Source organism: Balaenoptera acutorostrata, chromosome X (genome assembly GCF_949987535.1).
Source record: "Balaenoptera acutorostrata chromosome X, mBalAcu1.1, whole genome shotgun sequence".
Classification (NCBI taxonomy): domain Eukaryota; kingdom Metazoa; phylum Chordata; class Mammalia; order Artiodactyla; family Balaenopteridae; genus Balaenoptera; species Balaenoptera acutorostrata.
In genome coordinates this window covers 28255239-28272041 of record NC_080085.1, presented here as the reverse complement: position 1 = coordinate 28272041, position 16803 = coordinate 28255239, and the positions used below count along the sequence as shown (strand labels likewise).

Below are 16803 nucleotides of genomic sequence, written 5' to 3'. Positions count from 1 at the left end.
TAGCATTAGTGACATAAGAGGGGAATTACCTTTCTCAAATGAAAGCGAGAGCAAGGAGGTGTTCACGTCCTTCACTTTCATATCCCTTGAAACCACTGTGTAGAGACAGCCCTCTTCTTTCTTTTCTCTTTCCCTCCTTCCCCATGTCCTCTCAAATCAGTTCATGGGGGAGAAGCACAGCTTAAGTGAAAACTCATTCCTGCTCTACCATTTACCCCTCAAGTTTGGAGAGGAATCACCATATGAGGTTCACAGTGGCAAAAGGGCAAGGTTGATTTGGGAGATCAGAAGTGTGGAGAAATAGATTATTCACGTGCAGCTTTTTTTTTTTTTTTAAATGCCCTTTCTCTACCTTCACCATCTGCCAGTTCTACTTTTTTTTTTAATTAATTAATTAATTAATTTATTTAATTTATTTATTTTTGGTTGTGTTGGGTCTTCGTTTCTGCGCGAGGGCCACTCCCCACCGCGGTGCGCGGGCCTCTCACCACCGCGGCCCCTCCTGTTGCGGAGCACAAGCTCCAGACGCGCAGGCTCAGCAATTGCGGCCCACAGGCCCAGCCGCTCCGCGTCACGTGCAGCTTTTGATAAGGGCCATGACCTTGGAAACACTTGAAGATTAGCCAGGGCTTGTGGTGGCCTAAAACTCTAGAGGCTCAAAGACTACCTCATCGTTCAAAACGTGGAACCCAGCAATACAAGGTAGCAAGCTGTGGGGACTGTTTAAACCTCTGCATGGATCAAAGACTTCTTTTTAAAGATTAGGGATGATTTTTCTAAAGGGTGAGCCATTGCTCTGATAGTACATAAACAAAGCCTGTTTTAAACTTTGACTTCATATAACAAAATTTTAAAATTTTGCCCTTCCTAATGCCTTTCCTCCTTAACTTTGAGGTTTCTCACTCCTTAATAGAAGGGAAAAGGGTACAAGTAGCCTGCAGTACATTTTCATGATAGAAGTTTGGGTTTTGTTTTTGGGAGGAGGTACATTTAGAAACTGTAACAATTATAAAGAAGATGGTGATAGTCTTTAAAAAGAAAATGAAAATCGCTCATGGTGTATATATAAGATCCAGTATCTAAATGGATAATTAGTATGTCCACCACTTGCAGAGATTCTAGTTAAGGACACATCAGAAAATGATTCTGTTTCTTAGAAAATTGACTGTCTATTGGCACCTCCACATTCCGCATCAGACAAGCTGTCTGCTTACCTCCTACGCTCATCTCCCAAGCTGAGTCCTGTTTGGGAGCTGGGCTCATCCCTGTTCAGTTTTTTTCCCTTTTTCTTAACTTTATCAACTTCTCTAGGATTTCTTTAATTTTCAAAGATGGTAAATTTTTAGTTTCTTTTTTTGTCATCCCTAACTAAACGTCTTCCTTATTTTCTTTGAGGACTTCCTGATAAAGATCAAACGTTTATTACGAGACAGGTCTACTCATGGCATAAATATAGCACTAGATCTCTAATGCAAAATTACTGGAAAAATCTTAGAATAATATGATTGAAGAAATAAGCATCTTTGTTTTGCTTTCTATCTCTTATCTCTCTCTCTCTCTCTCCCCCCTACACACGCGCACGCACACATACTTTTATTTCATTTGATTTGTACATTGTTCCTTCATCTTAACTTCAGAAGTTGTTGAAGATTGGTTGGATAAGTTCAATAAATTGTTTAACATTTTGCTTAAGTTATACTTTTGGTAATAATATTTTATGATAATACTGTTAATCATTTTAATGTGTTCCATTTTCCACAGAGTAATGAGTAGGTCCCTCAATAGCACCAAATTTAGCAGTTACAAAGCAACAAAAACAACTTCCATCAGTAGCAACAATATCGACAGCTACCAAAAAAAGCCATTTGTTATTTGATTTAAAAAAATGTTAACTCTCTTTTGGACTTAAGCATTTAGATAACATTTTCTTCTATTTGTACTTATTCTTTAACTTAATTTGGAACACTACTCTTTCTGTTAAAAATTTTAAAATGTGTGTATATATTTTGAAATACTTATATCACCTTCCATTATTAGAACTGAGAACATTAACAGAATTTAAAATGTCTTAGTAACTTGGTAAAGTGATAAGATCACACCAGCTGGTTTGCTTTGCTAACTTTTTAGATTATCCAAAAAAAATCTTAACATGAATCTAATAATATATTTTATTACTGCTCTTGATTTTTTTTAAATATAAGAAAAAAAATAAGGTGTTTAGAGCTTTCTATATTTGGCTAAAGGGTTCCACCCCAACCTTTAACACAAAAATAATTACTGTAAACAAATGGTCAAGAGGCCAATTATGATCTTCCAGGCATCATTTCCTCCAATATAAGCTGAAAAATGACAGCATCATTAGTCATTTTCAATTATAGTCAGTCAAAACCAGGGGTGTTTCATTTTCCCAGCTGTTTTGTTGTTAATTAACTAGATTAAGCTGTTTTTTTTTTTCTCCTGAGTTTGTTCTACTGCCAACATCAACATCTTAACATTTCTAAAAACTTCTTTGGGTTTATTTATTTATTTTTTTGCCTGATAATTTGAAATATATCACTCACAACAGATGTGCATCTCAAAATTTGTGTATGGTATAGCAGGTCAAGTGGTATCTTGTTGGTCACATGTTGCCCAATTAGATATTACGGTTATAACAATATTTGGATTTTACAAATCATCTATCAGGCATATGGTCTCAGTTACCTGGTGCAACTTTTTTTTTGATAACATCAGAATCAATAGCAAGATAACAGATATGAGTTTGTCCCCCCAAATGAACAGATCCATTTTGACTGACTTATTTGATAAACACAATTTCCATGTCAATGATAATAGAAGCAGTTCAGAGAAGAATTATAGAGCGTAACAGTATTAGAGAAATTTTATAATTTATTAATACATAAGTAGGAGAATTTCATTTTTTAATGCAAATTAGCTTCACAATTGAGTAAAAAGTCTTGACTATGAGAGGTTGAATAAATGGTTATCACTTATGCTTGAATATAAGGAGAGCCCCACTTTCCCACTGAGAAGATAAAATTTATAATAAATTTTTGAGCAACTGATAGAACCATTTAGGAATGTGGATGAGATTGTCAAATGCCTAATTATATTTAATTTCTTAATTGATTAGCACTTCCATATTTGAAATCTCACATTTTATAAAATAACATACTAATTAGGAACGTTGCTTTTGCCACATTTGTATTTTATGGAAAGAGTTCATTCATAGATATATATTCCAGAACTCTAGAGCTTACTGTCTTTCTTCTAAGTGATTTGCAGTATGGCAGTGTTTGGATCCCCATATGGTGCTGTTAAACCTCTGTCCAAAGACAACTAGGAAGATAACTATAATAAACAAAATTAGGATTATTTAGCTTACTGTAGCAAAGGAGAAAGCCCTCAAGAGAGACTGTGGGGCATCTCAGTTAGAGGGCATTGGCAAGAGCTGGCTGAATGATTCTAAAGAGGAATTAGGAAGGAGGAAGCCATTTTGGATTAGATGCTTTCAAGAAATGGAGTCAATGTGGTGATCAGGTATCTAACAATTTTTATCTAGAAGGTGAAAGGATTAAAGCAGGGCAGAGCTGTCACTGTTAAAGAAGTAGCAGTGCCTCATATTCATCACTTTTGTGGTGGCAGAGTGGCCTTGTCTCTGTCTAGTTTATTTTCTGTGACTGTTTTTTTATGTTCACTTGGGACCATCACACCTAGCTAGCTGCCAGTTACCAGAAGGACCGTTTTTCACTTCCTCAATGTTATCACTGGAATATTTATCCCTAACTTCGGTGCCCATTCCCAAAGTATTAGGAGAGATAATCTTTTCATTTTTCTTAGATGTGAATTATTTACACCCCATCAGAATAACTTATTGTTTTGCTTTTTAAAACTATCTTTAAAAGACATGTTTACAATGACCTTCACCACTGCTGTGAGGTTATACCCTAGGAATAATTGCTACTGGTTTATCAATTTTTTCACTTCCTTTTTTTTTTTAATTAACCAGTTCTGGCAGATGACTAATATAAGCATCCCAAATTCATATTTCTTGAGATTATTTCAGGCTACTGTGCAACTTTGTTGTTCAAAATAAAACAATTGAAACCCAAAAGACATTATAAGCTAATATGAACTGACTCTTTTGTGAGGAACTATTTTGGGGAAAAGTCAATTTAGACTTACTCAGTAGTTCATGCTGGAACTGGACAAGCATTTTAGAGTTTTGAATTTCACCCCTGGTCCTCAGTTGTATTAATTGCATTTATAGAGACATACATGGAGACATAGATGTTTCAATTACAATATTCACATGCACGTCTGTGTATATAAAGCCACAGGTGGATTCATTTATTTATGTAGCAGATATTAATATCATGCCAAACATTGACACAAGAGAAAAATATAAGATTTTAAAATTTTGAAATCCCAAATTCACATAGTTTAGAATTATATTACATTTTAAATTTAAAAGGGAAACCTATATTCAGAAATAATTTTTCTTGTAATTTCTGCTCTTCATAAAAAAGAAACTTCACATTGTTTGATATAAGAGTCTTAACATTTAACGACTAACTCCAAGTAAATTATATACAACGGAAAGCAATGCTCAGGTGCAAATGCCCGCTATAATGAAATTAGTTTTGCCCTTTTAAAAAATGATCTCAGAGTTTCTCCTTTTCGGTAAAACGAATCCACTATGACTGTTGAGTTTTGAGCTCTTGTGAAGAAAGCCTGGGATCTGCAGTTTGCTTAGCTTATTCAAAGTTTGAAAACTCGAGAAATCTAATCAAGAGTAGGACTTGCTAACTATTATTCCACTAATTTTATATTTAAAGATGTTGGAATTTAGATATACATTTGATTCCCTTAAATTTGGTTAAAGGTTATTAACATGATTAGCAAATTACATTTTACAGATTTTTATGAGCACAGCTTAAAGTTTATTATGTGAAGAATGCTGCATTAGCTGCTGCAGCCAAACATTTTTTGCTACCCAAAGGAACTTTACAGCCTAATAGAAAAGATGAGAGAATAAAAAATCAGGGCACATGCCAGAGAACCAAAAAGCAAAACAAAACCAAACAAAAAAGAACTTCCATAATATATAAATAATCAATTTCAACTCTAAAGTACACCAGGTACTTGAAGAAGTTGTAAGGGTGTTTTTGTGACCAGCTGAATCAAAATCTATAGCCATTTTATGTGATGTTGTTTGCTAATAATTATGAAAGATTGGGAAACATACACTTCTGAGCTTCTTGCATTTTTGACACTTTGCAGTATCCTCAGATGTTTGTGGTACATTGGGGGTTACTACTTAATTTTTAAAAGCTCTACATCTGAAATTATATGGATATCTCATTTAACCATCTGGAAGTAACAATGGGCAAGATAACATTCTAATAAATGAATAGACCATTCTGAGTTTTATGTATTAATAAAAGGGAATTGAATATATAAACATGTTATTTTCAGGATAGCCTAAACCAAATCTTTTAAGTGTTGAAATATTTTCATTTTAACTATTTTAATGAAAACTTTCATTGATTGTCTTCTGTTTTGCTTCATTAAGCGGTGCATAATAGCTAACCAACAATTTTACAGTACTTTACAGTTTGCAGAGTTCTTTTCATGTAAAATATCTCATTTAGTTTCTCCAGCAAAACTATGGGTTAGGTGGTAGTGTTATATCCACATTTCAAGGATAATGAATTTGAGTGACCTACCTGATTTGCCAGTGATCACACAACCAGTAGTAATGAGTTAGGACTGGAATCCAGGATTTCTGATTCTAAAACACAGTGTAATTTAAATTTTTCTTAATTTTCAGGGTCATCATTGTAGGCATCGATTATTGTTCTATTTCATTGTACAGTTATTGATGCCAAAAACTTGGCCTCTATGCACTGGTGCCTCCTAATTGAATCGCAGAGACAGAGTTTGGGGTGAAGTAGAAAAGATTAGCTTTATTGCTTTGCCAGGCAAAGGGGGGGATACAGTGGGCTCATGCCCTTCAAAACTGTGTGTCCCAACCTGGGAGAATTTGGTGAGGAGTTTTATAGCAGTGGCTCAAGGGCAGGGTTGCTGATAAGGATCTGGGTGTGTGCAGGGCCTGCATTCCTTTAATCTGGCCTCAGGGGGTCTCCTGATGAGCTCCTGTGGTTCTTGAGGTTATCAAACTGTGACCTTCTCTCTGGAGTGAACAGTGCTTCATCAAGTACTTAACATCTTCCATTTGTTAGGGGTTTTAGTTCTGCAAAAGAGCTCAAAGATATTGTTATGTGTATCCCTTGAGGTGGAACCAGGATCCTGCCCCAAGGCTGCACTATTGTTCCTTGACTGCTCCTCCTTTGTCTCCACATCCCCTCCCTTCCCTGATTAGCAACTGTTCCAACCTGCCCTTTGGAACTCAGGGAAGGTCACGAAGGCTGAATGAAGCCTATTTCTTACAAACAAGAAATGGGGGGGCTTCCCTGGTGGCGCAGTGGTTGAGAATCTGCCTGCCAATGCAGGGGACACGGGTTCGAGCCCTGGTCTGGGAAGATCCCACATACCGCGGAGCAACTAGGCCTGTGAGCCACAATTACTGAGCCTGCGTGTCTGGAGCCTGTGCTCCGCAACAAGAGAGGCCGCGACACTGAGAGGCCCGCGCACCGTGATGAAGAGTGGCCCCCACTCGCCGCAACTGGAGAAAGCCCTCACACAGAAACGAAGACCCAACACAGCCAAAAATAAATAAATAAATAAATAAATAAACCCAAAAGTTAAAAAAAAAAATTATAAAAAAAAAAAAGAAATGGGGGACACAGAAAGACTTTTGTGTCCAGGAGCCCCGCAGGGTCCTGCTCAATTTCATTATGTGCATGGAAAATGAAGTTCAGTACTGATCACTGTTGGTTCAGCTGAGACCCAGATGAAGTAATTTTCTTTCAGAAGCCAGGTTGTAAGATAAATGCTTTAAATATTAGAATCTAACTCGATGCAGTGAGATGCTTACACCATGAGAAGAAAGTGAAACCTAAGCCAACTGTAGAAACAGCAAATTCCCATCTCTCCTCACCCACTCACTATGGGACCATATGTTTATTGAGTGGAAGAGTGGGCAGATCTCAGCAGTATGTAAATCAGTCTCTAATCTCTTTCTCCCTCTCCCTCTCCTGGCATATATAGGTGACTTCCTATAGGTTAAATGATATATGATGAGACTTCACTATCTGCTGCACTCTTATCCCTTCAATAAGTGACCAAGATCATGACATTTTCTAGTTATCTACTTTTACATTTATTGTCTCTTCCCTATTATCTATTGCTATTTTGTTGCTTTTTTTGTTTTAAACTTCTAGTTCCTCTTAATATTCTGTCCCTGTGAACTCACTGCAACTTTGCAGGGGAATCAAAAGACCGAATATATATAGATATTAATTCAGTAATCTTTGATAATATTTAATTCTCAGTGTTTAGCTTGATGTCAGAATGGAAAAATATCTTCTGCATGTCATGACTTTCAGTGGTGGTTTTCCTCACTGATCAGAGGCATTTTTTGTTTACTTTTGGATTCAAGGCTTATGTTTTAATAAATGAAAAGAGTTATATTCATTGATGTGATAGTAAATGTTTAACAGCATGCACTCTGGGAGAAGAAATTAAAAGCCCTGATTTGACATGATCTCAGACACAATAGAATAAATAACCTTAAGAGCATAGATGATAGTTAAAATAGGAAGTGATGACTTTTTAGTATTTATTCCCGTGGCAGCTTTTCTTAAGTGGGATTCCTCAAGAAAATTAAGTCCTATAGAAAATGATTTAAGGACCTATTTTCTTATTTTTGTCAAGGATGGTGCATATCTAGTCCATTGTAGATGCTTAGGTAACTTATTACTTATAATGGATACCTTAGGCCTTGGTCCTGGGCAATCAGCATCAGCACCAGCTGTACAATTGTTAGGAATGTAAATTCTTGGGCCCCACTCAAGACCTCTTCAATCTAGAGCTCTGGGGCTGAGAGCCAGCAATCAGTGTTTTAACAAGACTTCCAGGTGATTCTGATGGTCCCAAAGTATGCGAACCACTGCTCTGGGGTATTAGGATAAACTCCCCCCCGAATCCATTGAGAAAGTTTGCCCTACGACCTCTGAGTCCTCTGCTTCCAGCTAATGGAAAAGGAAAGAATGGGTGCAGAAACCTCACTCATTTTTTAAAAGGGTCAGCCTAGAACTGACAGATATTACCTCTGCTCCCATTCTACTGGCAATAAGTAATCTTATGGTTACCCAGTGGTGCGCTGGAAGCAGCGTGTATCTGCTCATGAGGGTCTATTAGCAAATTTTCAGGCATTTTGTGAGCTACTTGACATTCTCATGGTAAAATTGGCTATAGTGGGAGTATTTACACCACAGAAATTAGAAAACACTAAAATTAGTTTTTTCCCCCAGAGAGCCAATTGTTAACATATACCAACACATCACGGACCATATACGGGCTTGGCTGACTCTACTGGGAGCTCTGCAGCTATAATGACCCTCAAAATGGTCCTGCTTTGAACCAGATTGGCTGAGCCTTTATACTCTCACCTTGATCAGTCCTTGAATGAGGGCTACCCTGGGAAGGGCATGCCCTGGGGCAAGGCAGATCTCTGCAGCTGAGACAGTCCCTAAAGGGACTGACAACTGAAGGGTGTCTACTGAAATCTTCTTCACCATTTGGGACAAGAGTCCTTCCTTAAAGTAGACTCTGAGAGGCTTATCCCCATGTGTACCACAGCCCCTCCCTCCAAGACTTGCTAATAGGATTGATCTGGGGTGAGTGGGGGCAGTAAGATATTCTTAATGTTCTCTGGAAAATTCTTGTATGCAGCCACATTAGATACTTTTTAAAAGCGTAAAGCCAGTTGCTTAGATGACACTGTTTTTTTGTTTATTTGTTTTGCTTTCAGTAATGTTTGCGCTCTACTTCCTTTCAGTGAAATTGCGTCTGGAGCAGCAGCCTGTATGCAGCAAACAATTGATAAAAATTTGTAGTGTGGTGGTTGGCTAAAATAATTAAAATACCTTTGAAAGGAATTCCACCCAGAAAAGTTACTTTAGAAATAAAATACTATAGACATACAGTAATGTATTCACAAAATAAATTAATAACTTCATGAATTAAGTTACTTCAAGATGTTAATCAAATAAATAACACGTGTGCTTTTCTATTAAAGAGGAAGTTAGAAGACCTGAGCTCAGAGTGGAAGGCGGTAACCCATTTACTTCAAGAGCTGAGGACAAAGTGGCCTGGCCCTACCCCTGGACTCACCACTGCTGGAGCTTGTAAGTACGCTGGATCACATTCTCTGTGGCTGTAAACACTTGCTCAAAAGCACAACAGTGAGATGATCCCTGGGTAAAAGGGAAAATGTGTGGCAATTCTGAAAATAGGAATAAACTTGTATTGTTTACTCTGCAAAATATCTTAGAGTAGGTTCCTTAGAAATAGACTGATTCAGAGTATGGAATGACAAAAGTATATTGGGGTGTGTTCTCCAGAGATGCACCTACAATGAAGAAAGGTCCATGGCAGCGACAGCAGAAGAGGCTGAAGGGTGATTTGACTGCAGCAGAGGCCTCAGCCAACTCCACAGGAGCCTTAGAGCTGGGCTGGCTCTGCAGAGCTGTCCTGGATTGCAGGAGAGGGCCTGGCCTTTGTATTCCTGAACTAGGCAGTCATTGCCCAGGGGCTGCCCGCTGGGAGGAAAGGGAGATCTTAGAAGATTCTTCTGGGGCCAAAGGCAATTCCAAGTAAGGAATACCATCAACAACCAGTACTCCCAGTAGCAGGGATGGGTGTGTTGTCCCTGAAGAAGGAATCAGGGTAGAGCTCCAGAGTAGCCTCCAAGACTAAATATGTGAGGATTCCATCTCAACAAATCCTATATCCTTTAGATAATCTTCTTCAAATATGCCTACACAAATTCCTGAAGCCACAGAAACACACACAGTCCTCCTAGCACTTCCCCCTTGTCCCATTTACAAGCAATCTTAAGAGCGCTTCCATTTTTAGTTTAAGAAAAAGAAAAATGGACCGTGGCTACCACAGTAGACTTGGGAGAGGAATGTTTCTTCATTTAGCTATAGTCTTAACTTTTGTTTTTATTGCGTATTTTCAGTCTATTTTATTTCACTTTCTATTCATTTGTTAGTAGAAGGTATGCATAAAATCTCATGGCAATGTTAAGGCTGGCTTTGAATCTCATGGGCAAGGAGCTAGAAAACTTCTCTGCTGTACCAATTCTATAATTAAGCAGAACTAAAAAAAACATCTTTGGTTGTTTTTTTCTGTTACTGTTTTTTGCTTCCGTTTTTTTTTTTTTTTTTTTTTTTTGGTCAATCTGGGACACCACAATTGCTATATCAGGGTTTATATTCAACTAATTATATCAGGTTTATTTCTTTTTACAACCTGTAATTTTTGGTTCCCTCAGCACATATGCATAGTTTGTCCCTATATAATCATTTATTGGTATTTGTTCTCTAGCTTTCTCCTGTATGTTCAGCCTCAGACTCTCTAACTCTGTTAACGAGATTGGGTTCCGATGATTTGTTTGTAAGTTTGTTGAACTCTGAACATAATTATAGGTTTATGCCCCTATTTAAGCTACTATCATGTGGTTGGAAGGTTCCAAAGGCAGGGCACAGAAATCTGTTTAACCTGTAAAGTACCTAGATGTGACAATAATATTTCTAATGCAGAATAGATTCAAAGTTCCAGTTTCGGTTTCCAGAAACATATTTAATTCATCCAGTTAATAAATATTTATTGAGTAACTTCTATGTATTGAACGTCATACTAGGTGCTGAGGATGCAGCATAGAATAAGTTAAGGTCCCTCCCTTCATGAAACACATATAGTTGACCCTTGAACAACATGGGTTTGAACTGTGTGGGTCCACTTATGTGCAGAATTTTTTCAATAGTAAATACTACAGCACTACATGATCCACAGTTCGTTGAATCTGTGCATGTGGACATGGATACAGAGAGCAGACTGTAAGTTATCCATGGATTTTCGACTGCAGTAAGTTGGCGGCGCTAACCTCGGTGTTGATCAAGGGTCAACTGTACTCTGGTTGGAAGAGAAAGATGATGAGCTAATAAAGAAGAAAACAGATACTGTCTCGATATTGTTCAGAGTTATATAGTCCACAGATTGATATCAAATGGACACTTGTTAGAAATGCAGAATCTCAGGCCTCACCTCAGACCCAGTGCATCAGAATCTGCATTTTAATAAGATCCCTAGGTGATTCGTTTGCACACTGAAGTTTGAGAAGCACAGTTATGGAGAACAAGAAAGCAGGGTAAGAGGAAAAGTGAGTGGGAATGAAGACATGATTGTCTGTAGTTGGGTCAGTGAAGCTTTTCTATTAAGAGAATGCTTAACATGAGAGAGTTGATGGAAGTCAGGAAGTAAGCCTGGATGTATATATCCAGGGGAGACTATTCCAGGCAGAGAGAGAACAACCAGAGCAAAGGCCTTGAAGTGGAGCAAGATGCAGGAATAGCAAGGAGACCAGTGAGGCCAGAGCAGAGGGCGAGGGGACACATGGCCAAAGCAGAGGGAAACTACATCTTTCATCTCTCCTGCCCTACTTCCTTCTCCCCCGGCTAAGAGTCTCATCTGCCTTACTACTCCTTCCCTTCCCCCACTTCCTCCACATTGCCACCAGTGGGGAGAGTCTGAGAATGCCCTCAGCTCCAAGCCACTGGTGATAGCTGGTGGAGTTGGGGCCAGAGCTGGAGAAGAACTGAGGGAAAGAGGAATTTTCTCAAAAGCAAGGCCTTTCATTCCTTATAGCAGACTGACACAGAGCTGGGCATAAAGTAAAAATGTTAAATGCACAAATGTTAAATACAAGTGAGTCAGGTCCAGAGCTGGGCACCAAAATGTTACTAAACTCAGGTCCAGCTGTTCGCCACTTGAAAATCAATACCCGAAAGGCAGTTGTTGGTGGAAAGGAAAGTTGCTTTTAATCAGAAAGCCAGTAATCTGGGGAGAAGGTGGACTCATGTCCCCAAAAAGCAACTCCGAAGATTCTGCTCGGCCATGAAAGTTTTAAAGGGAAAAGGGGAAGTAATCTCAGTTAATAATTGGGATGGGGGTCAGAATCATTGCCATCCCCCACTGCATGCAGGCTTGTCGACTTCTTGTGATCTTTCTTTAGATATTATCTTGTTCACACAGTTTGTTCAGGAGATTGCTGAAAGGGAAGCTAGGGAAGAGATCTGGTCATCTGTTAATTACTTATTCTTCATTTCTACTTCTTTGATCTATGGAGAGAACGAACAGGTTAGGCAAGGTAGTGTGTGATCAAAAGATTTGAAAGGTGTGCTAGGGCCAGAGGTGAGTAGAGCATGACGGTGCCTGGTTTAAAGTTAGTGACAAGACACAAGGCACCTCCTGCAGAGAACTCTTTCCTACAAAGTGCTGTTTCCTGCCAAAAGCTGCTTATAAAATCAAACATTCTTTTTTTCTTTAACATGGTGGTTTAAACATCAGAATTGAATTAAGAATGTTTAACTTTCTGGAAGTCAGGAATATAATCTGAAATAAATACAATATAAAAAGGGAAAATATAATTTGTAATACAGTTCTGATATATGATTATTATTTCATACACTATATTGTGATACAATATAACTTATCATTCATTGTAGTAAGTTTTTTCCGTTGCACTCCTACTGTTGTACGAGCTGCTTTTACATATATGTCTTTATCCAAGTATATTTGCCAAGTATATATGGTTATACACAGTATTTTTAAGGTAAGGATCTCAAGGCTTGGAGGGAAAATAGTTAGATGAAGGCCACACAGCTGGGAGGAAACAGAGCCAGGATTATAATCCAAGTGTGTCAGGCTCCAAAGCCTGTGTTTTGTTTTGTTTTGCTGTGCCTTGCACTATCTCTCTGTCCAAGAACCTAATGGAAATTCTAGATATGAAGGCAGCTAGCCAACAGTTAATGTTATTTAACTCAGTCTTAGATGTATGGGGAGTAAAAGTGAAATATGTTTCTCTGTCTTTTTCACTTAAGGAGTAGAAAAAATCAGTTTATTTGAATTTCTTAGAACCATAGAACTCTGAACCTAGAATAATCATTGAAAGTATCTAGTTGAATATATTTCTTCTGTATGTGTGGAAACTGAGGCCCAAGGGGCCTTTTTAAAAATACTAAACCAAGCTCCTTTATGACTGCTTACTTACATTATGTAATGTGACGAGGTGGTTCTGCCTGAGTTGTAAATTGTTTCAATTAGCAGGACAAATAGGCATGCTGGAAAAAAAACTTTTTTGCAGTTGTTGCTTAGATACCTAAGTGTATCAGTTTTCTATCTCTGCATAAAAACACCCCAAATGTAATGGCTTAAAACAAGTGTTATTACTTGCTCATGATTTTGTGGGTCTGCAGTTGGCCTGTGATTAACTTAATAGGTATTCTGAAGGTCTTGCTAGGGGTCATTCATGTACATGCAGTTATCTGGCAACTCAACAGGAGCTAGATGGATTCACTCAAATATCTGACAGCTGGCTGTTGGCTGGAGAACCTTGGTACTTCACAAGGCCTATCATCCTCCAGTAGGCTGGACTGGGCTTCATTATATGGCATTCTCAGGGCAGTGTTTCAAGAGGATGAGGGTGAAAGCTACAAGATGTCTTGATGCCTAGACTCTGTAATTCATACATCACTTCTGCTACATTCTATTGGTCGAGGCAAGTTTTCAGTCCAGCCCACATTCAAGGGGCAGAGAAATAGATTTCCCCTTTTGAAGGGAGGAGCTGCAATGTCACCGCAAAGGGATGGGCATACAGGGATGGGAGGCTTTATTGTGGCCATCTTAACACCCAAACCACTACATTGAAGAAAAAGGGGGAAAGCAGAGATCAAAGTGTTGGTCTATATGCAATGTCCTATGTCAGTGGCTCTCAAACTTTACCATCATCAAAATCACCCATTTCTTATTAAAGCACAGATTGTGGGGCTTCGATTCCAAAGTTCCTGATTCAGTAGATCTGGGGTGACGCTTGAGAATCTGCATCTCTAAAAGGTCCCCAGATGGTGCTGTTGCCGCTGGTCCTGGGACTGCACTTTAAGAACCACTGCCATAGGCCTGTGGTGAGTGGGGAAGGAGTTCATCCCTGCTTCCTGCGAGCAACATAGTGCGGAACCTGAGTGAGAGCCAGTGCTGTGGATGCCAAAGGGACCTCCACGTTATTTCAGGACCACCCGCCCCAGGACTTTGTAGCTTGGGAGTTCGAGTAGATGTACGGCACGCCTAGGCAGTATTTGCCTAGCAGAGTAGCTTAGAGACCTGTGGGGAGAATAGCCATGCTTATACAGAGCTCCCCTGGAGATTCTCATAAACGTTTAGATAGGCAGGACTTTGAATCAGACTGAAGGCCTGCTTGGCAGATGGAGGCAAAGAGCCAACAAATCTGGTTGTAAATGTCAATGTGAATCCTTTCTTATCCACAAGCTGCTGGGTCTGGGAACATTCACATACCACAATACCCGATTTAGCATTTCCGAAAGAAATTGCATATAGAACATGCTTCATGTGAAGACTCCAAATCAGGATGTTGGAGTTCTTCAAATTTCCCAGGGTAATAACTATGAAATGAATGGCCATTGTATAAATAGACACATAGAAGTGCCAGTTAATAGAGGTTTCTAATTGATTAAACACTGGTAAAACCATCTCTTCCTGTAATTAATTTTGGAGAGAGCATGTCTCAAGTGTAATTAGGAAAATGCTGCACGGGAGGTCAAGAAGCCTAAATTCTAATCTCAGCTGTGCTGCCAACTAGATAAGGGATCAACACACTCTTTTTGTAAAGAGCCAGATAGTAAATATTTTCAGCTTTGTGGGTCATGGGATCAACTTTGTCAGTGTATACTAAAAGCAGGCAAACCGTAGACAATATGTAAATAAACAGGCATGGCTGGGTTCCAGTACCACTTTATTTACAGAAACCAGAAGGGGGCAGGTGGGAAAAAATTTGGCCCTTAATGGCCTACCCATATCCCCTCAGCACTAGCCCTTCTTGTAAACCCTGAAGCTTCTAAATGCAAGCACCTGGGACTCTGCCCAGGCACTTTCTCTTGCCATAGGAGAAGCTCACCCACTTGCAGAGCAGGTTGGAAGTGCTGGGAAGGAGGCATCCCTAGAACAGTACTCACCCACCGATGGATAGAAGTTGATGCATAAATATTGTACCCTCTTTATTCCTTGGGTAGGACAACTCCAGGGCCTGGTTCACACCAGACGTCTCCAGGGGGTTGAACCACAGTTGACCACAGTGATAACCTGTTTATTAGCATGCCCTGTAGAGACTTCCTTCCCATTCCTATTCATCTCCTTACTCTTCCACCACAGCTTTCTGGTATCATCTACCAATTAAACTACTTGTAATTAAATCCTTGTCTTAGAGCCTACTTCTGGGTGAACCTAAATTAATACAAAAGGTCTTAGAATTACTGCCATGGTTTTACCTTTTAAATGAGTTTTGTTGTGATTCCCATTTTGTAGATGAGAAGACCAAGGGACAGAAAGAGTAAATAATTTGTCCAAAGTTACAGAGCTAGTAAGTGGCAGAGTGGGTATTCAAAGATTCACCTCTGTGATGCCAAAGCATATGCTGTTAATCGGAACACTATATCTCAAGCAGTGATTTATTTATCTCCATCTGAATTTTTGGAGGCTATACTTAAATACCAAACACGTATAACATTATTTATACATTTATTAGTCAAACTTCACTTGCCTCTCTAGAGTTGAATAAAGCTTCCCAAGGCTATTCCAGTAATACTTTAACTATCTAGGCAATTTGAGAAAAACGTGAGGTTAATTGGAGCTTAAATATAATCTTGGCATACTATTTATTTGTTTGATTTAAATTGTGAGAAAACAATTCATTTATTGTGAAAATGGCCTTCGTTTATCTGTAATGGTCATGAGAGAAGAAGGAAGGAAGCTGTCAATTAGTTCTCACATTCTTACTCCTCCTTTGGGTCCCCGTCCTTCTCAGAAACACCAGGAGGAGTGCCACCCCTACCCTTTCCTGTTTGGTTTCCAACTGTAGGATAAGGCACATCAGTTTCAGCCAAGTCAACAGCTGACTGCTTTACTGAAAACACCTAGAACAAGGCTATACCATCATTGGTTTTATAATTAAAACCTCTAAACCTTAAAAACTTCCTGAAAGTCTAAGACACTAGGAGTAAGATTTTATATCAAAAAATGAGGTCCCCTAATCAATTATGACAACAGGATAAGAAATGAATTTTTGACCCTCCCCAAGAGAGTTCAAAGCCCTGAGGAGCTACAGAGAGCCTCCAGCTCTTGGCAGCAATAAACTAACTAATTAATTAATTAATTAACTAACTCTTATTTGTATACATCAGTGAGGTGAGGGTGCTTCAAATATAATGAGATATGGTACACTATACAAAGGAAAGTGACAGCAGTAAACCCTGGCTGGGGAGGCCCCAGTATTGGTCACATTGATCAGAAGGAAGTCTTTGGATGTAGGCCATGGGAGTCTTTGGTCCCAGGCCAGGTTCTTCAACAATGTTCCCTGGTTCACAGGGAGGATATAACAGTGGTGTCATTGTTAATATCCAAGAAAGTGATAGACTGTGAAAACTAGAGTATTTAGATGTTAATACCCATTTTGTGATGATGAAGTTCCCTTTGTTCTTCCTCTCTTAACCTTTTGGCAGTTTTATTACTTGGTTACCACCTCCGTTTAGGGCTGAGCTTTGG

General features: G+C 38.9%; 1 protein-coding gene across 3 annotated transcripts in view; it reads left to right on the top strand.

The window, feature by feature from the left end:
• The window catches only part of DMD (dystrophin), a 2123648-nt gene that overhangs the window by 1380072 nt on the left and 726773 nt on the right, over positions 1-16803 (top strand). For all 3 annotated transcript variants that reach the window (XM_057539128.1, XM_057539123.1, XM_057539124.1), the window contains one exon: positions 9206-9314. In XM_057539128.1, the coding sequence (XP_057395111.1) occupies positions 9206-9314 (109 nt within the window). The remainder of the gene's footprint in view (positions 1-9205; positions 9315-16803) is intronic.